The sequence below is a fragment of the Clupea harengus genome, chromosome 8 (genome assembly GCF_900700415.2).
Source record: "Clupea harengus chromosome 8, Ch_v2.0.2, whole genome shotgun sequence".
Lineage (NCBI taxonomy): Eukaryota > Metazoa > Chordata > Actinopteri > Clupeiformes > Clupeidae > Clupea > Clupea harengus.
This window is the reverse complement of record NC_045159.1, coordinates 26,491,317-26,513,979: the sequence shown is the minus strand read 5'-3', so window position 1 is coordinate 26,513,979 and position 22,663 is coordinate 26,491,317. Positions and strand designations below refer to the sequence as shown.

General features: G+C 42.2%; 2 protein-coding genes and 1 long non-coding RNA gene across 4 annotated transcripts; all 3 read right to left on the bottom strand.

The window, feature by feature from the left end:
- Window positions 1-1,086: 1,086 nt before the first annotated feature.
- On the bottom strand, window positions 1,087-7,099 carry zgc:171740 (uncharacterized protein LOC795694 homolog). Its single transcript, XM_031572560.2, has 8 exons — window positions 6,571-7,099; window positions 4,847-5,025; window positions 3,021-3,287; window positions 2,790-2,963; window positions 2,688-2,720; window positions 2,223-2,433; window positions 1,627-1,656; window positions 1,087-1,388 (listed from the first exon to the last, which is right to left on the bottom strand). Exons 2-8 carry the CDS (start codon window positions 5,015-5,017, stop codon window positions 1,204-1,206), a joined length of 1,071 nt encoding a protein of 356 aa, XP_031428420.1. The 5' UTR covers window positions 5,018-5,025; window positions 6,571-7,099; the 3' UTR covers window positions 1,087-1,203.
- A 1,413-nt stretch (window positions 7,100-8,512) lies between these two features.
- On the bottom strand, window positions 8,513-12,641 carry LOC116221376. The gene is made up of 11 exons (XR_004164089.1): window positions 12,555-12,641; window positions 11,928-12,032; window positions 11,754-11,805; window positions 11,619-11,662; window positions 11,263-11,308; window positions 11,113-11,132; window positions 10,713-10,927; window positions 10,490-10,539; window positions 9,571-9,624; window positions 8,816-8,863; window positions 8,513-8,707 (listed from the first exon to the last, which is right to left on the bottom strand). It is a non-coding gene; the product is annotated as an uncharacterized LOC116221376 (long non-coding RNA).
- A 1,104-nt stretch (window positions 12,642-13,745) lies between these two features.
- tm4sf21a (transmembrane 4 L six family member 21a) lies at window positions 13,746-22,028 on the bottom strand. Of its 2 annotated transcripts, none has more exons than XM_031572558.2 (5): window positions 21,513-22,016; window positions 19,665-19,730; window positions 18,995-19,128; window positions 18,372-18,558; window positions 13,746-13,886 (listed from the first exon to the last, which is right to left on the bottom strand). In XM_031572558.2, exons 1-5 carry the CDS (start codon window positions 21,687-21,689, stop codon window positions 13,878-13,880), a joined length of 573 nt encoding a protein of 190 aa, XP_031428418.1. In that variant the 5' UTR covers window positions 21,690-22,016; the 3' UTR covers window positions 13,746-13,877. The 2 variants fall into 2 exon arrangements, with proteins under 2 accessions (XP_031428418.1, XP_031428419.1); XM_031572559.2 differs by lacking the exon at window positions 13,746-13,886 and adding an exon at window positions 17,710-18,200 and having other exon boundaries at window positions 21,513-22,028.
- Window positions 22,029-22,663: the final 635 nt, after the last annotated feature.

Sequence of the window (22,663 nt, the reverse complement as noted above, 5' to 3'; positions counted from 1 at the left end):
GGTCTGCTTCAGAAGTGCACAGTAGCCTGCAGATAGCACCTGCGTGCAGAATGAGTCCCATCTGCTTCACGACCCCCCCCCCCCCCCCCCCCACACACACACACACACCCTCCCCTCCCTCGGTTTCATAAACCCACTCTACAAAGGCCCTCACACAGCCCCTGTGTCTGAAGAGACGCGCTACCACAGAGGCTTTCAGGTAGACTTCACTGAAAGATGCAGTCCGCGATTCAGTTTCGCTTTTGTGAAAGGCTGTTGCTATTTGAGCTCAACCTCCACTCAAATGACACCCCCTCCCTTCTGCGCTTCAGAAGCACCGTGTTGATTGGCCACTATGTTTGTTTCCCATTAACACAGCCAGGGCTGTGTATAAGCACCAGGGTTTTTTTTTTTCTGAGCGCAAAACACTTAACACAGCCAGCTACAGGACCGTGAGGAGCAATTTGCTGGATTCGACTACAAGTGTCTGGGATTAGAATCGCAGACGGCACCTTTTAAGCTCAACAACACATGAAACAAACACCACCTTAGGAGACAGTGGTCCAAGTGGTTCAAGTCTGAAACGCTTTGTACAGTACCCTGTATCCAAATTCCACTGAGGGAATATCTATAAGTGCACCATGTTGTCTGACTACACGTTTCTAAAACAACACGTGTTGATGCGATCTCCACAGGTACATGAGCACGAGTGAGCGGAGGAAGGAGCCTCACAAAGGTACTGTTTTGTCTCTGGAATGCCAGAAAGTCCATAAATGTTGCAGCATTTAAAGAGAGAGAGACAAAGATAAACAAAAGAGAAAGACAGAGAGAGACAAATAGATAGAGGCAGCTAAGGAGAGAGAGAGAGAAAGAGAGAGAGAGAGAAGGACAGAGAGGGAGAAGGAGAGAGAGAGAGAAGAAGAGAAGGAGAGAGAGAAGGAGAGAGAGAGAGAGAAGGAGAGAGAGAGAGAGAAGAAGAGAAGGAGAGAGAGAAGGAGAGAGAGAGAGGGAACGAGAGAGAGGGAGAAGGAGAGAGAGAGAGAAGAAGAGAAGGAGAGAGAGAAGGAGAGAGAGAGAGAGAGGGGGAGAAGGAGAGAGAGAAGGAGGCGTAAAGAGATTCACTGTGATTGTGTTGGTGTGTGTAAAGGAAAGAGAGATAAACAGAAACTATGCACGCTAAAGCACGACCCTCCCGTGGGCTGCCCATCCTCCCGGTGCCCTGCGTTAAGACCTGAACACGTGCACGGCGCGCACCACGAACTGCCTGCAGATGGGACACTCGCTCATGCGCTTGCCACACTTGCTGCAGGTCACCATGTGACCGCACTCCAGCAGGACGCAGTCAATGGGCGAGTCCATGCAGATCTTACACACGTTCTCTTCCTCCCCTTTAGAACCAGCAGCAGGCTCTGCCAAGACAGGAAGTGGTCAGGGTTAGTCTCGTAAAGGCAGACCTACAGAGAGAGCCTCAGTTTCCTCCACACTGACAGCAGTTCAAACCCCTTTCTCCAGCCGTGTATCGAGCATTTTGAAGATGACTTTTGAAGATGACGTACAGTCATTTTGAAGATGTAATTTGTCAAATGACTTTTTGATGTTCATAAAAAACTGAATATCACTCAATATTTAAATGACAATTACACATACCTGCTTCTGCATCCATTTTAGCATTTGTAACTGTGGAGAGTGATAGAGACAGAATTCAGTTAAAAAAGACAAAATAATGTAAATGTATACATATTTATCATACAGTAGAGACTGACCATACATTTGAACAAATTGTGGCTGAATGTTATACCTTTTGGGAAATTGGACGGCTATTGTAGCAAAACAAAAATGAAATAGTAACCTTAAAGGAAACACACTTAGTGCCAGCAAACAGACTTATGCCACGTAATAACTTTGTTTCCTGTTTTTCACAGGCTCAACATACACAAACAACAAGTCAAAAGCTGAACGCTCTCTACTGTGCTAATTCTATTTTCTGACAACAAAATATTGTGGTATCAAGTGGATCAAAGAGGGTTTTTTAGAAGATGATTCAAGTGCTCGACAAGAACCATGAGTGGTACCTCAGGAACTCAACTAACAGGGTGAGAGGTACTTCACGCTCCTATTTTTCACAGGTTACTCACCTCGAGTTTCACAGTATGCAAATCGCGAATTGAATCGAGCGCGTGAATATATTTCATTTGTCCAATCCAGTGTAGCCCTAAAACAAGTCAACAATACCCAAGACTCACCCAAATTCTGCAGGTCTTTCTGGTCATTATAGAGCCGGGTGACCCTCTCCATCAGCTCCCACTTCTCGCAGCAGTCTTTGTAGTTGACCAGGTTGTGGGATAGGATCTCTTTCAGCTGCTTCACGCTCAGGCCCTCGATGTCCTCCACACAGCTGAGGTCCGACAGAGAGGTCCTGTGTTCAGGAGCCAGTGCCACCTCTCCCTCTGAGGACTGAAGGACACCTGGGGTCAACCTGGGGTCAACCTCACCACTCTGTGGAGAAACATTCCCTTCCTTCCCTCATACCGATTTCTAACGAAGCAGAATAAATCATGTTGACGATAATGGTAATTTTATGATAATGATTCATGTTCATTTATAGTTAATTAACAACTTCTGCCAAGATGAAGAAACGTTAAATAAAAGAGATGGCTAGCAGAAATCACTTCTGAAGTCTGCATATTAAACAGGTGTCTTGAATTTACCTCTTCGTCATCGTCATCTTCTTCTTCCTCCCCCTCATCTTCGGCCTCCTCCTCCTCGCCCTCTTCCCCTGCTCCCTCCTCCTCCTGCCCCACTTCCCCTGCTTCCTCCTCTCCTTCCCCCTCCTCCTCTTCTTCCGCCTCCTCTTCTTCTTCCTCCTCTTCTTCCTCCTCATCCTCTTCCTCATCATCATCTTCCTCCTCATCCTCCTCCTCCTCCTCCTCTGTGAGCTGCTCTGATTCAGACTCCGCCGGCGGACGCTGCGACGCCGTCGGCCCCTCCGCCACGGACGCGTGTTCCGCCCCGTGCGGAGCGGGCGGCTGTGCCGAGGCCACGTCGCTGTGGCTGCTGCTGCTGCTGCTGGGCGGCGTCTGCTGACCCAGGACCAGCTCCACCAGCTCCTCCTTCTCGCGGCACATCTGGGTGGGCACCTCGTGCAGGTGGAGGTAGTCGCGCAGCTCGCGCACCTTCAGCCGCATGAGCTGCGCGCGCTCGAACAGCGTGCACTGGAAGCGCTGGCATGTCAGGCACATGCGGGGCCGCGGCTCCAGCTGCACCGAGCAGCGGCCGCAGAAGTTCTTCTTGCAGTCTACGCACACATGCTGCAGGACAGGACAGAAAAGCATAGAGACGAACGGAGATTCAGTGGAGACTGCTTACGTGTAACAGACTAACATTATCACATTCACGCTATTGCTACTGGGGTGTACTAGGTTTCATTCTTTGTTTCTCGTGTATGCATCTCACCAATTTACCTGCCATTTTATTTCCCGCTCTACTGAACAAATAACCGTCATTTTGTGATTCACATTTTTTTGTATCTGATATGTAGGCCACTTACTCATTATCTTTTCGTATCTTTGGCCTAGTTCCATTCATAGGCAATATATGTAGTGAAAACAGATCATTTAGACGGAGAACAGGTCATTACTGAGATTGTAACTGCAGTCAATGCAATGCACAGCAGATCAGTCAGCATTTTTTTTTTTTTTTGCTTAGTACACTTCCCCTCAAGTCATAAATCAATGAGCTCATCTTCTGGCCTAAACATTGCATCAGTTTCATTTTTTGTTGTAAATTTCCTCGACTCAAATCTTTGCCAGCTCATACAGTACTATTCTGAGGGGATGCAACCTGCCCAAAGAAAACCCCCAGCATTCCCTCGGCAGGGTTTCACTTTGTGGTACTCCCCAGGCTGTAGAGCTGTTCAGGGACTTCCGTCGCGCACTCAGACACACACACACGTGTGTATGCATCAGTGTATGATGTTATTATGTATGTGCATTGAGTATGTCTTTTGTGTGCATTGTTTAAAGAAAATTGAAGTGAAGTAACTGTACTGTTAGATTGGAACTGTCTTGTGATATTAGGGTATGGGCTTTCACCCCTCTGGAATGGTTCAGTCCAAGGACTTGGGTCAATTTGGGGTAATTGGCGGGCCTATTTAAGGGCTGGCTCAGTTGAGGTTAAGGGGGAGCAAAGAAAGAGCCAGAGAGCAGAGAATAATGAATATGAGATATTAAAGAGAGGCTCGTAGAGAGGCTTGGGATTGCTAATGGTGTTGGTCCAAAGAGATGCAGGGTTGCCATGTTTGGACTTTGGTCCCTAGTTTGAATTGTTGTTTATAGTTTATAACGTTGCCTAGTTTTGGATCCTAGTTTTCTGGATTCTACACCTGGAACCGTTCTGGTTTATTTTGTGAACAACCTGGCTCATCTGGACTAATAAATAAATCCACATTTGTAATTGTACTGGACTGCCATCTCCTGACACTTTCTTCCCTACGCCTACATCTACACCTCATGCAGGAGTGCACCTCACAAAATGCGGGGTTGCCCCCCACGGACCCTCGCGAGGGCAAACACCCCTGTACTCAAGAGAAACCACGGCTTCCTGCCTGTACACATGCAAGTCTGATAAACTAGGTCACATGGAAATGAGTGTCAGATCTTGTGACATTTAGTCCACTGTGAGACCGAAGCATAGAGCGCATATTACTGTATGTGCAACTTCATACAGAATTGTATATGACAGTACAGTATATCAATAAGTGACTCATACCATACGTCTCCTACCAATTCCATTGGCTTGATGTAAAAAAAAAAAAAAAAGGTCACAACATTTGTAGACATACAATACAAAAGGGTTGCGTCAACCTTACCTTCCGTGCGATAGCGTCAAAATGGCCTCCGCAGGCCTTGCACAAGTGTTGGGGAGACTCTGGGGTCGGGCTGAAGCCCGGGTTGGTGTAGGCCTGGCGCCATGAGCTGCCGTTTTCTTCCACTGTGGCGGTTATTCCAGTACAGAGCCAGCTACAACAGGTAGGCCACATGCTCCTGCCTGTACACACACACACACACACACACACCATACACACACACACACACACCATACACACACACACACACACACACACACACACACACACACACACACACACACACACACACACACACACACACACACACACACACACACACACACACACACACACACACACACACACACACACACACACACACACACCACATCACTAAATCTGATGACTGAATCATACACGCACTGGAAATGAAACAACTGATATTTTTTCACTGACCTATATATATCGGACATATCTGAATAAACTTCTGAATATGCGACTCGTTTGCTCAACCATAGTGCTGTCTTCGTATCACCTCAGATTGTGTGTCTTTTATGATTTTGTACGTAGATTTGATCTTCATCACTAGACGGTAACATATGACAACAGGCTAGTTTGATTTTGGGACTCCATAATTGATGGGAAATGGAATGAACAGAACACTCTTTCATTTAAATTGAGCGCTTTTTTCTGGTTGCAGAAATATGAGCAGTTTAATGACTATAGCTTCTCTAATTCCACCAGAAAGCAGCAGTCTAACGGGCTATTACAACTGGAACCAACCAAAGGCCAAATGAGATCAGGTTCATGCCCATTAAGGTGTGGTCATGCTATTATCTTAGCTAATCACCATGGATATAGCGCTGCCTATAGCTGATTACCATGGATACAGCCCTGGCTTATTATGTTGTGCTATGCTTATTATGTTGTACAGCCTATGTCTCAAATAATAATATCTATGAACATCTTATCTCTGTGATTTCTGTGGCCGGGATAGCTATTCTGACTTCACTTTTCCTGGATCCTGGCAAACTTCCGGTATCACCCTATAAATATATTGATTCATGATTTGTTGAGTTTTATGTATGTAGTGAAAACCTGTTCATTTTCCATTGATATATTCCAATATTCCAATATTTTCTGCATGTGAAATTAACTTTACTGTTAAGAACTGGTGGGACACACAGGCCATTAAAATGAGGATGAGAATGAATATTATTTATTGGCATATATCCCCAGGTAATGTTGGGCTGTATTGTGTTATCACTGCAAAGGACTGTGAGAGGTTTTTGTAAGTGCTTCACACAGACATGTATGCGCATACACTCCACCGCCACTCCCGCCACTCCCACCACACACACACACTATAATCAATCAGCTATTGCATACATACATACATATGATATATACATACATACACACATGCATCAGCCAATCCATCATTTAAACTATGTTGACTTGCCATTGTGCTAATTGCATGCTATTTAAATGAATGCTCTGTCTAGCTAACTGAAACACCAGAGACATTCATACATTTAGAGTACACATTGGGTGACAAATGCAAACGTCTCGGCTGCCTTGTTTTATTAACGCGGTCTTCCAGTATGTACTGCAAGCTTGTACAGTTCTACTGCACGAATGTCTTATAGAACCACCATAGTCACTCGTAGAAAAGCTTGTAACATGGCATGCTGCTCTCAGTCTAGAAGATTTAAATATCTCTTCGAAAATACGAGCGACCTTACCTAGGTGACCCGGAGCAAATCCTTCTTGAAATTGCCATCTCTTTGTTGTACGGTAAAGTGTGCATTAACGATTATAAGAAAATAAGAATAAAGGATTTGTCAAGTGTAGCCTAACGCTCAGTTATTCCTATTGGGCTCATTGTCCGACCACATACCGCAGGCAGCATCTCTTGCTGAAGGTGGGGAGATATGACGTAAGGTTCTGAAAAGGAAATGATGCAGTGCACAGGCAAGTGGCTTTTCAAGCCCGGCCTGGCGGGAAGGTGACGTGAGGATTTAGTGAGGGAATAAACGTTTGGAAAATGCGACGGTCTGTTTAAACGTGTTGGTTACGTAATAACGCTCGAAAGCAGCATCAGTGGCCATATAACTTCTGTTTACGTTTTTACTTTCTATTAGTAAAACGGTTGGCGATTCAGGCCATTTCAATAAAAAAAAACAATATCACTCGTTTAATATCCCCACACAGATTTAGAGGGGCCATTCAAATGGATGTCTGATGGTTCCTAAGAGGTTCAAAGCAGCACCACAGAGATGTTGGCACAGCACATGGCATTCCTTGGCTTTCACCACCTAAAGAACGAATCCTTGCCTCCTGTTGTTCTGGGGTGAGTAGTTAAAGTGTGGTGATGTTCAAATGTTAAGCGGTTTATTCAGGTTCGCACTGAAACAGCCTTTCCATCAGCATCACTGCAGTGATGATCGTATTTTGACACACACACACAACAACCCATGGTTTGGTCAATCTGTGAATGGCTGATTATGAACAAGTTAATGATGCCACATCACAATCAGATCTAGACCTTTCTAACCGGAAAGGAATATTATGCCTCCTCTCCCTTCTGGGTTCTGTAAATTTGATAGACTAACTGTCTCTGCCTCTACCTTTGGCTAGATTTGTTGTGATGATTTCAGCTTTCATGAGATCAACAAGAAATATGACCTGATCCGACCAATGTCAAGACAGTTTGGATCAACTCTCCAAAACTTCTGTGCCAACCTAATTTGAATCTGATAGAACAGTTCCAGATCCAGGGGCGGGGGGTGCAGCAGGTGCGGTCGCACCGGGGCCCGTGGGTCTTGGGCACAAACATATTTATGTCAATCTAAATAGTCTGAATAGCCAAGTCGCATTGCCAAAAATACTGATGTATACCCATATTCAGCAAAATAATTACACTGCCAAAAATAGCTACAGGTAGGTTAGTGACCGTATACGGGGGGATACGTAGCTGGATATTGAATGTCTAAAGGGGAACGGGACTGTAAAATGTTTGGGAACCACTGCCTTACGCCACTGATTAGGGGCCCGTCATAATAGCCTGCACCTGGGCCCGCCGTACGCCACTGTCCAGATCCCAATGGCAGCACTGCACCTGGGATGAACAGAGCCAGGCTAAGACTGCGGTGTCCTGTACTGCCGTTACTGTCTAATTCATGTATATCTCTGAGAGCATGCTCACGTGATGAAGAAGGAAGAGAGACTGCAGAATGAAAAATGTCTTACACCACATAGAACCACTGTTAGATAGCAACTGCCTTTTGCTGCCTACAAACCACAAGGCAAAGTGAAATGTGGACTGGAATTAAAAGTGTTTGAAAGTGTTGAAAATGCTATTTCCATTGGAAAGACAAGAAAGAATATGTGTATTTTTTTCTTTAATTTAAGGTTAGAGTTTAACATTTTAAAATGAGACAATGACAAAAAACTTAAAATGAGACAATAATAACACAGACTTTAAAAAAAAAGAGATAATCGGATAAGTTTAATGGAACACAAGGTTCTCTTCTGTGTGTGTGTGTGTGTGTGTGTGTGCGTGTGTGTGTGTGTTTGTTTGTGTTGTGAGGTGTGCGTGTGTGTGTGTCTGTGTGTTTGTTTGTGTTGTGAGGTTTGTGTGCGTGTGTCTGTGTGTGTTTGTAGGTGTGTTTGTGTGTCTGTGTGTGTGTGTGTGTAGGTGTGTTTGTGTGTGTGTGTGTGTGTGTGTGTGTGTGTGTGTGTGTGTGTGGCAGTGCTTCAGCAGAAGAGCCCTGTCTGGAACAAACACTGTGCTGCTTCTGCTTTGAAAGGTCAAATGTTTCACAGTGTAGTTTTCAAAAGTGCAAGGTCAGGTTTCTTCTTGGTTGACATAATCTGGATCTATGGGTGAAAAAACAGTTCATGTCAGAATGGTATACGATAATGTTCTAAGAGTAAAATAAAATATATGTAAAAAAAATTTTAAACCACGTTGATGAAGAAACTAACCGTCAGCATTTTTCCTCAAGAAGTCAGAATTTTCATAATCTGATCCATCTGTAACATTGTGGTCACTGAGTTAACATACACTTTCTTGAACATATGATATTTATACATATACAATACAAAAGTTACAAAAGAAGTAACGGGAATCGTGAATTTTACAAATCAATCATAACTACATGTGAAAGTATTAGACAAAATTACACTTCCTCAATTCATTTTGGTGTCTGCATCAAATATATCTAGATATCTAGAGATTCTAAGGGATGAAATAAACGACTTAATTATTTGATTTATGATTTATGCAGGGTTCCCGTGTGGAAAATGGAAATGCTTTTCCAACATCATTTTCTCAACCACCCCATAAAATATCATCCGGGAAACAAATGAACATTTTCCCTTAGTTAGTAAACTTTTAGTAAGCAAGAAATCTAGCAAACTGATGAAAGTATTTGATATGTTACAAGTCTATTCAAGAGACACTGAAGAAAAGGCTTATTTAATGAGTGAAAACCCCTGTGCTTGTATATGTATACAAATGTACATGATGATATCTCTGCATATATATATATACTGTATATATGTGTGAGTGTGTGTGTCACGCATATGTGCGTGTGTGTGTGGAAATAAATACATCTTTACCCCTATTGCATCGGATTTATTACTGAAAAGATGCCTTTTACATGAATAACAGAGAACAGTGTTATACTGAGAGCTATTGACAATGATTTAGTAACTGTAAGAAATGAAAGGTCACCTACTAGAATCATGTTCGATGGATGGTGTAGGAAAGACGTTTTCATAGGAGACCTGGTCTGGTGAGGAAATGCACTTGTTAAAAATGATTTCACGTAGGCTGTTGAGCCATAAATAAGCATGTTTGTGAGCTTTGAGCCCACCACTTCCACTGGTTTAGAGTAAGTCAAACTTGTTTGTTTTTCCATTGTTCTGCAGTGGGCGAGTAAGTGTGTGTGTGTGTGTGTGTGTGTGTGTGTCTGTGATTGTATGTGTCATATTTCCATGCCAGCATTATTTTCATGGGCGCACTGTAGAAAAGCAGTATGCGTAACACTGGTCAAGTATTGGTGGGTCGGCACATTCAAATAGCGGTTCCATATGTAAGAGTTATGGAACATAGCAAGGTCTTGGTGTTGTCCGTTAAAAAACAAATATCTGTTTTTTGAGACCTTGGCTTAGAGGTTTCAATAAGGCCTCTTCAAATAACTGAACCTCACTTCCTTCCGCATAAGAAATGTAATTAATCACTTGAATCCATTTTTAATTAGTCAATTAAAATCACAAACCTACTCATGCAATACAAGAATAAATAATATTTGAGTAACAGCTGACAACTATTATACGCCTGACAGAAAAACACATCCGTGTCCGACATGACTTTTGCGCCGGCTGTCATGATCGCTTGATTACGAGTCTCCTCATTTTCCAAAAAGAACCATTAGCACAGATTTTTTTTATCATGAATGAGTGATGCCATATTTATCTAGAGGATCACAGGCCTGTAAAATGGAAGACAAGCCAGCCTTTGTTTTTCAGCAATAAAATACAAACTGTTGTTCATGAAAGTGTATGAAACAAAGAGTTAAATTCACTTAAGACAGAACAAAAACTTTTTGTTTCTTTTGATGTGCAACTTGTGAGATTTATCTCCTGAATACTTACCCATGTCTGGGAGATTTCCATATAATGGCAAACTACCTGGAATCGGATCTCTGTGGAAGAAAGGTCTGAGCTCAACATAACACATAACATAATACATGTGGTCATAGAGTGAAATCTATGTATTATCCAATGGGAGGTGAAATAAATTCAGTCAAATGGTATCACTAAGTAAACACAGGCAACATTATTTACCAAAACTGCTATTCGTAGATTTTTTACTTACACGTATGTAGGCTCAAAAGTATCAACTACAAGTTGAGTCATAATGGGAAACATAATAATGAGCTCATTAGGTAATTGTCAGATGTACACGATTTTTTATATTTAAAAATATGAATGGTATTAGGCCTGAACACTTAATGAAAATATACTGCAGTGAAGTTGAAAAGAAAAATTCACCATTTGGAACATTTCCATAGCTGGATTGGCCGTCGGCTACTGTTGGGAAGCATTTTTGTCTTTTATTCATAAATAGACATACTGTCATCAATATTTTCTAATAATAGAACATTTTCAATATTCTTTTAACAGGGATTTTAGTACTGTTATGCACTCTACAGAACACCAAAATGGTCTCCGCCATGTGACCGCCAATACAAACCAAGCTGAAAGCTGAAGCATACCTTCGACAGCCGACATGGACCTATAAAATACAAAGTCACATATACCATAAATTCTTTTAAAGAGCCAAAATCGTATAAATGAGTACAACTTAACTTCAAACATATATTTATAGATAGATATATATATATATATAGATATTAAAAACATACCCTGGCTCTGGTGGAAGCCTCCTGGTAATCTGATTGGGTTTTGTAACTAAAAAAGGAATGATAAGTATCTGTTAGAGTACTGTAAGATGGCTCTCAGGCAAGGCCAGTGGTCTGCCATTTCTTAGATTTGACATTTAACACTTTAACACTAGACATTAGCCTTTTCTTGCCGGCATGCTGTGGCTCACCACAAGGCAAGCAACAATCACCAGCTAATGTGGGGTACGTAACAGTGCAAGGCAAGCAACAATCACCACCTAATGTGGTAGTACGTAACAGTGGAAGGCACTGCCCTAACAATAATATTTGCTGCTAAAGGTCTTCTTCTCTTATGCTAATGTTGGATGTAACTTCACCTGTTTTGGATCGGGTTACAGCAAACCTGCTTCCCTCGCGATGACTATGGAAGAGAAGACGAATTTAGATTTGTGGCCATTGCGTTATGGTACATCATTTTGGCCATTGCATTATAGATCTTTTTACAGACTCACATCACTGTTGGTGCATGTGGATCATACAGTTGATTGTCTTCTTGTATTATCTCTGTCAAATACATAAATATGCAACCTCCAAGTTTAACGAACTGTCTCAGGTGAAGCTTGTAAGATCTTACTAATGGAATGAAGGTAGAGGCATTTGAATAATGGTAGATTTGAAAAACTCACTTGTTTTCCTTCGACACCATAAACAGATGACATATACCATCCCCAGAGATAATAGGGACACCACAGAAAGGGCCAGCACGTGCTGGCTTCCAATGCCAATCATGCCTTGAAAGGGCATAATACAATCATAATGACCATTCATCCATGGGTTAGATTAAGACAGATTAAGGGGTTGGATTAAGACAATGCAGCTGAATGCTGACAAATTCCAGCCCAATCCTGTTTATGATTGAATAGAAGCGGAAACTAGTTTTCAGCACACAGATTGTATTGGTTATATAAAGATGCAGCATATCTAAAGGGATCTTTTACGTGTCATCAAAACTCCTAACATGGTAACTCAATGGTTTTGGAGGTACAATCCAGGTGGAAATGAAGCTATCCCATTTAGCTAAACATAATCTTCGAGAAAAATGATCATCAGTTTAAAGTCTGACATCTGCATTATTTCTTATGATTTAACGCAAAAAACACACTCAACTGACTTCAAGTACTGACTTCAGAGGGAACCTCAACAATATGCACATGAAGAGCCTCATCAAAAGCATCTCAGTTTACTTGAATAACAATAACCTGTACATATTTTGAAAGAAAAACACACTGCTAATTATGAATATTTCAAGTTACCTTAAGTTAAAAGGAGGCACTTTTAGTTTTACTCCATTTGCAGGTTGCCAAGAGGTTTCACTGACTGACTGACTGACTGACTCGCAGTGTGTTGAAGAGCGACGCAAGCATGACTTTTTCCTGTTTCAAACTGACTGCTTAACCACATCCGCTCATCACTGTGCTGGACAACAAAAAGTAGACCATTTAGAAGAACACCTAAGCCCCACATCTTTTATGGTGGCAGGAAGCGACATATAAAGAAATCAGTTTGTTTCTGTCCAACAGCAGTCCACAATAGAATGAAAGCATTGTTTTAGTCTATGGAGCCTAAATACCATGATTGTAATGCATCAGCACTTAGGTACATCAGAACCTCCCACTTACTTGTGGGCATCTTTGTTTTTGTCAGGTTTTCTGTCTGATGCAAAGAAATCAAGCTATAAATGAAGGTGGTGCCCTGAACTCAGTAGATAATGGAGCACTTCTCATAGTTGCTCTAATCTTTTAGAGAGATATGAAACCCTAAGCTAACACTGCTGCTCTGGGAGAGAGCTGTAGAAAGAGAGGACCTCAAAGTCCTTTAACACCGACAGCGAACATCAGCGACTTCTTCGTCTATGGAATATCTTTAGATTTTTCTACAGGGGCTGCTCAACACCCTACCCCCTCACCCACACCCTCAACAGTCTTCAGGGTATGTACATGTGCTGGCTTGTTTTCAAGGCTTAGATAGATTAGACTCACAAAAGCTGTAACGGTGACAGAATTCCCACAGGAATTTTAAAAGTTAGTGATCAAATAATCAAATCTAGTTTTACTTTAATGTACTTTTTAATGTAATGTATGTGCATAATAGGTTACACAGATGCAATAGCAATAGCAAGCAGGCTACAGCAGGGGTACTCAATGAGAAACCCAAAAGGTCCACTCACCAAATTTCCATTCAGTCCAGAGTGAGGGACAGTGACGGTCAAAATCCAAAGACAGAAATCCAACAAAAAAGGTGGTAAATCCCCCAAAACGTTCGAACTATGCACACAAGGTGATGTGGTCTGGCCTTATTAGTGTGAAAGGTGACATCGCTACAGTGTTCATAAAGAAATGCCCACAGTGCCAAAATATTTTCAAAACCATATTTATTGATTTTAGACGTACGAATAATTGTACCTATTGAGGGATACGAACACAATGATCTGTAGCAGTGAGTATCTTTTGAAATATTGGACAGCAGAATGAAGATCATCAGGTGTTGGCGCTTCTTTCCTACTCTGCCACAAGAGGGCGCGAGTCATCATGTTTCCAGTTAAGAGTTGATCCACATCGTCATAGCAACACAGGGTACTACAGCGGCTGGAAGGACCATGGAAAAGAGATATTCCTGTCAGTGTTTACCTACGTCAGGTTATTCTCTATGCATAAACAAGCAGAGGTTAGTGTGAGCTTCACTAATCTTATGGCTCATGCAAAGGTCTATGATTAAATAGTGTGTGGGAGAGGAGAGCTGTTCTGCTATGTGCAAAATGGAACATGTATTGTGTGTGTGTGTGCTTCATGGCCTGTCAGCGACCTGTGCGTGGGGTGGGCAGGGGGATGATTGTTTTACTTCCCATTTTCAGGCAGGTTTTCACTCACACACTTTCTGGCAGGTCTGTAATGGTTTCTTTGGAGACCAAAGTCTTGGCTCAGCACTCTAAAGGCAGCTGCATGTTTTGAGACAACAGAGATTCCTGTAACTCCCCTGCTAGGCTATCTGAGCCTTTCCCAAAGAAGTCATGAAATGTTCATAGAAGAGTCCAAACTACAGGAGGTCTCTGGGTGAGACAGCAGAGGAACTCTAAATAAGTCTAAAGAATTCCCTTTGAAAAATAGTTATAGTCATGCAGTGTATATTTTAATGTGGTGAAACTATCTCTGTGTTTCTTGGAATAGGTGTGCTTCTCAGTCAGCCATAAACAAGTACATACATTATAAGTGTAACTGTCTGCCTAGGCATATTTAGGTGATTGAAAACTACTAAAAAAGGAAATTGTTACAGTTGAACATGTTCCATTTGAACATTTGACTAATTAACATACTAAACTCTTCTAACTCTTCTATCAGAGTAAGAATTACAGAAGAAATGCATGCATATAGTTTGTCCATACACCCTGCTGACCTCAAAGTTTGCAGTCTTGGTTGCAGTATGTATGAGGAGAAAAGAGAGTCAAGCTTCAATCTCACCATGATGCCCCCGCCGATAAGGTCACCCAAGTACTTCACCTCTGTATCACCTCTTCACTCTCATTCTTCAGTTCAATCACTGAAACGGACCTCTCCTCAATAGTCTACACAGCATGAAGACCTCCACCTGTGCCCTTGACCCCCTCCCCTCTTCCCCCTCACTCTCCCCTCTCATCACCAAGATCATCAACTCCTCACTGTCCTCTGGTCTTGTACACCCCCCCCCACTCAAGCTCGCTGCTGTCACCCCCGTACTGAAAAATCCTGGTCTTGACCCCGACATCCCAAACAACTACCGGCCCATCTCCAACCTCCCCTACCTGTCAAAAGTCCTTGAGAGAGCTGTCACATCACAACTCAAGTCCCACCTCAATCTCCATAACCTCTACGAACCCTTCCAATCCTGCTTCCGTTCTAAACACAGCACAGAAACTGCCCTACTGAAAGTCACAAATTACATACTCCTCTCTGCTGACTCTGGCTTCCTCACCATCCTCATCCTCCTTGACATTAGCGCCGCGTTCGACACCATCAACCACTCCATCCTCCTCTCACATCTCCAGCACTCCCTTGGTATAACTGGCACTGCCCTCTCCTGGTTCACCTCATATCTCTCAGACCGACATCAATTCATTTCTATAAACATATTTAAATCCTCCACCTCCCCTGTCACCCATGGTGTCCCCCAAGGTTCCGTGCTTGGTCCCCTCCTCTTCATCATTTACAGCCTTCCCCTTGGACAAATCATCCGTCGCCACGGTCTCGATTTCCACAGCTACGGTGACGACACCCAATTCTACTTCTCTTCTAAGACCATCACCTCAGTCACTCACTCCACTCTCACCACCTGTCTTGCTGATATAAAATCATGGATTACAAACTCAACTGCAATAAATCTGAAATACTCATAATCGGCCCTAAACTCCTCAACCGCCCAGACCTTCTCTCTCAACATTGACAGCTCCATCATCACCCAGGCCTGCAACCTCTGTATCATCCTCAACCCCACCCTCTCTTTCTTACCCCAGGCCAATCACATCACCAAAACTGCCTTCTTTCACCTCAAGAACATTGCACGCCTCCGGCCCTCCCTGTCCTTTGCCACCACCCGAATTCGAATCCATTCCCTCATAACCTCCAGACTCGACTACTGCAACAGCATCCTCTATGGCTCTCCCAACACAGTCCTCAATAAACTTCAATATGTTCAGAACAATGCCGCTCGACTGCTCACCTCCACCCGCCGCTTTGAACACATCACCCCGGTCCTACGCAACCTCCACTGGCTCCCGGTCAAATACAGGATAGACTTCAAAATATTACTCACTACCTACAAAGCCCTAAACAACCTGGCCCCTCTCTACCTTTCAGACCTCCTCCCCCTCCACGCCCCAACCCGTTGCCTCAGGTCCGCCGGCGAAAACACTCCGAAGACCATCAGGACTAAGTGCCGGACCTGGGGTGACAGGGCCTTCTCTGTTGCTGCACCCTCCCTCTGGAATGCCCTCCCCATCCACATCCGTCAGGCTCCCACCTAAGCATCATTCAAACAAACCCTCAAAACTCACCCCTTCAAACTCGTCCTTCACCTGCTAACCCCTGCTCCCTACCCTCCACTACATGACTCATTTCGCACAGTTTTTTACTAAAATGTTCTGTTTGTTTGTTTGTTTTGTTTGATCCTCTGTCTTTTATATTTGTGCTGTTGTATTGTTTTGTTTGTCTTCGCACATGTAAAGCGTCTTTGAGTATTTAGAAAAGCGCTATATAAAAATAAATTATTATTATTATTATTATTATTAGAAAAATGTGTCCAGCTGTTGTTTTTAACATTTGCCGACTCCATAATTGCTAAAATAATACATTGGGTCACTTCATCACTCAGTCCTGTGATAAGGGCCTGAGAGTTCTGTGTATGTTAACTCTTCTTGTTCACTGATTCAAAATAGAATCCTTATCTTCTTGTTTACTTACTAAAACTAAAATGTACTTATGGCTGTCCTATGTTTTATGATGAGGGAAGCTGCAGGTCCTGACTTTTAAATATTTGAATGTGTCAACACATTAAAATATATGAGAGCTAATGGCTTACCAGACAAATAACTCATGGAGTCACCTTCCTCCAGATACCATTAAATACACAGACACCCACTCTCATTTGATATACCAGCTTGAACAACGGACGTTTATGATCTGTTTTACAACTCGCCATGACACCCGGTGTCATAGCAACTGGTGAAATACATGAACTTGTATCTGTAGACTAGAGCTGTTTTTCTTTTTGGTGACTTGCACAGCAGGCAGGCCGAACACATCGTGGGATAATCCAGGTGATCAAAACAACAGCACTCTCCATAAACCTCCCACCACAAAACTGAACAGTGCAATAAGCCTATGCTTGGCATTCACTCCAGACCAACGATCACTTCACAAAACTTACATTACAGCCTTGGGAGCTAAGTAAACTATATACAGATACAAATATAAAGTACACAAATCAGTTTCTTTCTGTCCAACAGTAGTCCACAATAGAATGAAAGCATTGTTTTAGTCCATGATTGTAATGCATCAGCACTTAGGTACATCAGAACCTCCCACTTACTTGTGGGCATCTTTGTTTTTGTCAGGTTTTCTGTCTGATGCAAAGAAATCAAGCTATCAATGAAGATGGTGCCCTGAACTAGATAATGGAGCACTTCTCATAGTTGCTCTAATCTTTTAGAGAGATATGAAACCCTAAGCTAACACTGCTGCTCTGGGAGAGAGCTGTAGAAAGAGAGGACCTCAAAGACTTTAACACCGACAGCGAACATCAGCAACTTCTTCGTCTATGGAATATCTTTAGATTTTTCTACAGGGGCTGCTCAATGTCACATTTTAAAATTCTTCAATGTATGTACATACAGGCTTGACTTGTTTTCAAGATAGATTAGACTCACAAAAGCTGCAACAATGACAGAAATCTCACAGCAATTTTAATGTGATGTAGAGAAGTTACACAGATTCAATAGCAATTTGACACAACAGGCTACAGTATTCATAAGGAAATGGCCACAGTACCAAAACATTTTTAAAATCATATTTATTGATTCTAGACTTACAAATAATTGTAGCTATTGATGTATACGTACACAATGATCTGTAGCAGTGAGTATTTATCTTTTGAAATGCTGTTTAATCTATAGAAACTGTACATGGCACAATTAAGTACATAGCATCTGCCAATTATCTGTTTAATCTACCCCCCCCCCCCCCCCCCAGTAATCATATGTATAAAAGCTTCTACAGTAGATAACCACTTTTTGTATTTCAAGTGTCCCTTCGCAGAATGAAGATCATCAGGTGTTGGCGCTTCTTTCCTACTCTGCCACAAGAGGGCGCAAGTCATCATATTTCCAGGTAAGAGTTGATCCACATCCTCATAGCACCAGGATACTACAGCGGCTGGAAGGACCATGGAAAAGAGATATTCCTGTCAGTATTTACCTACGTCAGGTTATTCTCCATGCATAAACAAGCAGAGGTTAGTGTGAGCTGTGGCTGTTTTAGCCTTTTAAAATACGTAGATGTAGTCAGTACAACATTTTAAGGGTTAGAAACATTAAAGCTTCTTACCCCTTTAGATTTGCAGGTGCCACAGAGGCAACCGAAGAGGCCATTGATCATCTGGATGGAGCACAGTATCGTCTGCACTGCACTTACCGCCACTAGTGTGCTAAACAGTCCTATGTTGAACTCTACCACTTTCTCAGGTGCAGTACACACAAACCACTTGTTCTGGTTGTTAAGGTAGCTCTCTTCACTGAAACCGACAGAAGAGAAAGAGGGAAATGTAGCGTTATGAGTGCTTTGGAAAACCACTGATTGAAACCGACTGAATAAAACTGACATTTGCACAGAATGGGATATTGAGAAACATTGGGTGTTCACTGTTGCTTTTACAAGATAAAAATACATGTTGTTCCTTTAATGAAGCAGTCCGTGATGCTAATTCAGAACATTTTTTGAGTTATCTGACGAGGACTGAAGGTAAGTGGAGTACTGAAAAGGGCATTGCTTTGTGAAAGCACGATGAAAATGATTATTTAAGCCAATGTGTAATCTATTACATTTGTTTATCTGTTTCAGTCATTTTGTTGGGTACAGATTTGATTACATTTCTCTGAAAAAGAAAATACCTGACAAGATGCAGAGATTGCATTAGAATGTTAAGAAGGGCTGTATTTCACTACTCTTACTTGTCTTTAAAAGGAGTCATCCAAATGAATCCTACTCTACAGAGTGGCCCATTGATCAAACCATGCATGGCCACAATGAAACTGTAGAGGGCGCCAGCGACCCCAACAGCAGCAAATGCAATTGACAGGAACATCTGTGAAGGCAACCACAGGTCAATAAGAGTTAATGTACAAGTCCACAATCTTGTCAGAAGAAGTCTGTCATGACTACAGTTTATAGCGTTACAATAAATCCTTTATCTGCTTCAATAAAACTGAATGTTTTATACCTGTTAAGCAGATTCCGGGTTAAAGTTCATTGTGGATTAATGAAAAAGCATAACAATAATAAAAGCATTATGTACCAGTTGTGGGAAAAACATGTATAACTCTGCTGTGTTTAAACTGTCCACAGTGGCACTTTAATGCCCTAAGTTGTTTCTCTCCCAACAGATATTTGAATCATGTGAACCACATTCTCACAGTCTCACAAAGTCACTTACAGGACAGATACCTCGCCATTTTGTCTAATGGAGTTAGCCACAACCACAGCCACATGTCAAGAGACAACAAGGCAGTACCTATTCCAAGGCTGCACACTTTCCAACTAATAGTCCATTGTTCGACTGTGCAAGATGCTATCTTTGAGCTTGATACCTTCCTTCCCCACATCCACATCACTTCCACTCACCCCACAACGGTTGTTACAGCAGCCTTGCTTTCCTGTCAGGTGTATGTGGATTGCAGGTATTAACACCTATGAGACAGACAGAGACAAAGAGGAATAATTGGTTATCTTTTTTGTTATCTTATTTGTATATACTTCATTTACTTTTATTAACAGTAATATATTTCATTTTGTTTTTATTTATTTATTATGTAACAGTTATATATTATACATTGGTTATCTTTTATTATACAAGAGCTATGTCTAGTCGAACAATTTATTAATTTCTGATTGGACAAATGGCATTCCATGAGTGAGGATATCCTGGAATCAAAGGGGTCAGATGACACTAGCCTAAGGCCAGTGGGTGCTTCATGGGGGTGTGTGCTTCATGGCCTGTCAGCGACCTGTGCGTGGGGTGGGCAGGGGGATGATTGGGGGCCCTTGGAGATGATCTTGTCCCCGGGCCCGAGGAACAACCTCACTCGGATTCCTCAACGCTAATAATCACTCCGCCCTTGATATAGGCCTAATTCAGCTGATGAATTTCCGGACGTCAAAATTGTATACATTCAAAAGCAAGAGAGCAGAATGGCAGGCAGCGATTTTATAATGTTACATTTGACAGTTTTTCAGTTAGGAAAGGGGGCATGTCCAAATTAATGCAGCGTGAAGACGGGAGAGGGTTCAAATGAATGTGCACAAATAACCTTTCTGCTTTGGCAACGCTTTCCTCCGCTTGAGAATGAATAGACGCTTGAGAATGAATAGACGCTTGAGAATGAATAGACAAAATCGAAATAAACAAAAGAAAACACAATCTGGTGTCTGCAAACTTAATTAGTCAGTAGTAAAACTCACTCTCACTCATGCTCAAATAATTGGTTATTTATTTGCTTGTTATTTCATGCCTGTCATATGTTCAATTATATTGTTGACACACCCGACCACAAATATTCATAGCCTATTGTTTTACTTCCCATTTTCAGGCAGGTTTTCACTCACACACTTTCTGGCAGGTCTGTAATGGTTTCTTTGGAGACCAAAGTCTTGGCTCAGCACTCTAAAGGCAGCTGCATGTTTTGAGACAACAGAGATTCCTGTAACTCCCCTGCCAGGCTATCTAAACCTTTCCCAAAGAAGTAATGAAATGTTCATAGAAGAGTCCAAACTACAGGAGGTCTCTGGGTGAGACAGCAGAGGAACTCTAAATAAGTCTAAAGAATTCCCTTTGAAAAATAGTTATAGTCATGCAGTGTATATTTTAATGTGGTGAAACCATCTTAAATTACCGTGTTTCTTGGAATAGTTGGGCTTTTCAGTCAGCCATAAACAAGTAAGTAAATAAACTCTAAGTGTAACTGTCTGCCCAGGCATATTCAGGTGATTAAAAACAACTAAAAAGGAAATTGCTACAGTTGAACATGTTCCATTTTCCAACTGAACAACATTTGAATAGTGAATATACTAAACTAACTCTTCTATCAGAGTAAGAATTACAGAAGACTTTGAGGTCAGCAGGGTGTATGGACAAACCATATGCTTTTCTTCTTACATTTACATTTAGTCATTTAGCAGACGCTTTTGTCCAAAGCGACGTACAAGGGAGAGAATATTCAAGCTACGAGCAGGTTCTATTGCTCGTAGCTTGAATATTCTCTCCCTTGTACGTCGCTTTGGACAAAAGCGTCTGCTAAATGACTAAATGTAAATGTAAGAAGAAAAGCATATGGTTTGTCCATACACCCTGCTGACCTCAAAGTTTGCAGTCTTGGTTGCAGTATGTATGAGGAGAAAAGAGATTCAAGCTTTCATTTGTATTGGTATTTGTAGGTGTTTAGGGTAGGTCTATATAGATGTCTGTGGACTCACCATGATGCCCCCGCCGATAAGGCCACCCATGTACTTCACCTCCTCGGTTATGTGTCCATCTTTGGCGTACTGCACATCCCAGCCAGGGAAGAAAAGGATAATGTTACAGATGATCGAGGTGAGCGCTAAGGGGTACAGAAACACTCCAATGCAGTGGGCACATTTCCCCGTACACATGTTGACTTCGGATCTTGTGGCTTGTGGAGCGACAAACTGGGATACAGCACTTCCACACGACCGCCAGGAGACCTTTCACCTTAATCCAATGAAAGGAATTTTGATGGTCCACAAGGTAGTTTGATTGTATTTCCTCTCCCCGTTGTCCAATTCAGTTCTTTCTGAGAGTAGAAGATGGGTACAGGATACTATACAGGCAGCTTTGTTTGGCCTCTCTCTTCAACTCTTGTCCGTCTCTGGCTCCACACATGTGCTCAGGATTAGATATCTGGGGCAGAGAGGGGCGGGAAGAACTAAGACTAAATGATTTGGTGTGTGTTTTCATGGTCAGGGTGTGGGAGGGAGAGAGGGGGAGAGAGAGAGAGAAGGAGAGAGAGGGGGAGAGAGAGAGAGAGACGGCAGGAGGAGGGAGAGGGGAGAGACAGAAAGAGAGACAGAGGGTGTTTTGTGTTCTGAGCAGATCAGCAGGGTTGGGCAGAGCTCTGGATACTCAGCTCTTTCTCCACGAACCTCTGAGAAAGTGTTATTTTGCTGCCTATTTGATTTGTTTGTTTATTTTCATTTGTTTCATTTGCTTATTTAATTTAATAAGATTTTATGATGAAGGTTCCGACTATGCTGAAGACACATTGGCCACAGTTTATCATTTTTTCTTCCTTACAGTTAATCCAGAACAGTAGCGCCAACAACAAGACAGCAGTCTCTTTTGGGTGTAAATGAAACTGTTATTTTCAAAACTGACCATCAGAAAGAGTCACAATATAACAAGTACCTTGCCTCACGTAGTTCTATTCACAACAATACTTAGGACAATTGTAAAGTGAGATTTGGTGCAAGTGATAAGAAGCTACAAAGTTACAAGTAGATTTTACAAATCAGTTGACCTGTGTTACCATCTAAAGAAGACTTCACAAGAGGTTACAAGTGATCGTCAGAAACATGGTGGAACATGTAACGGGTAAGGATTACACAAA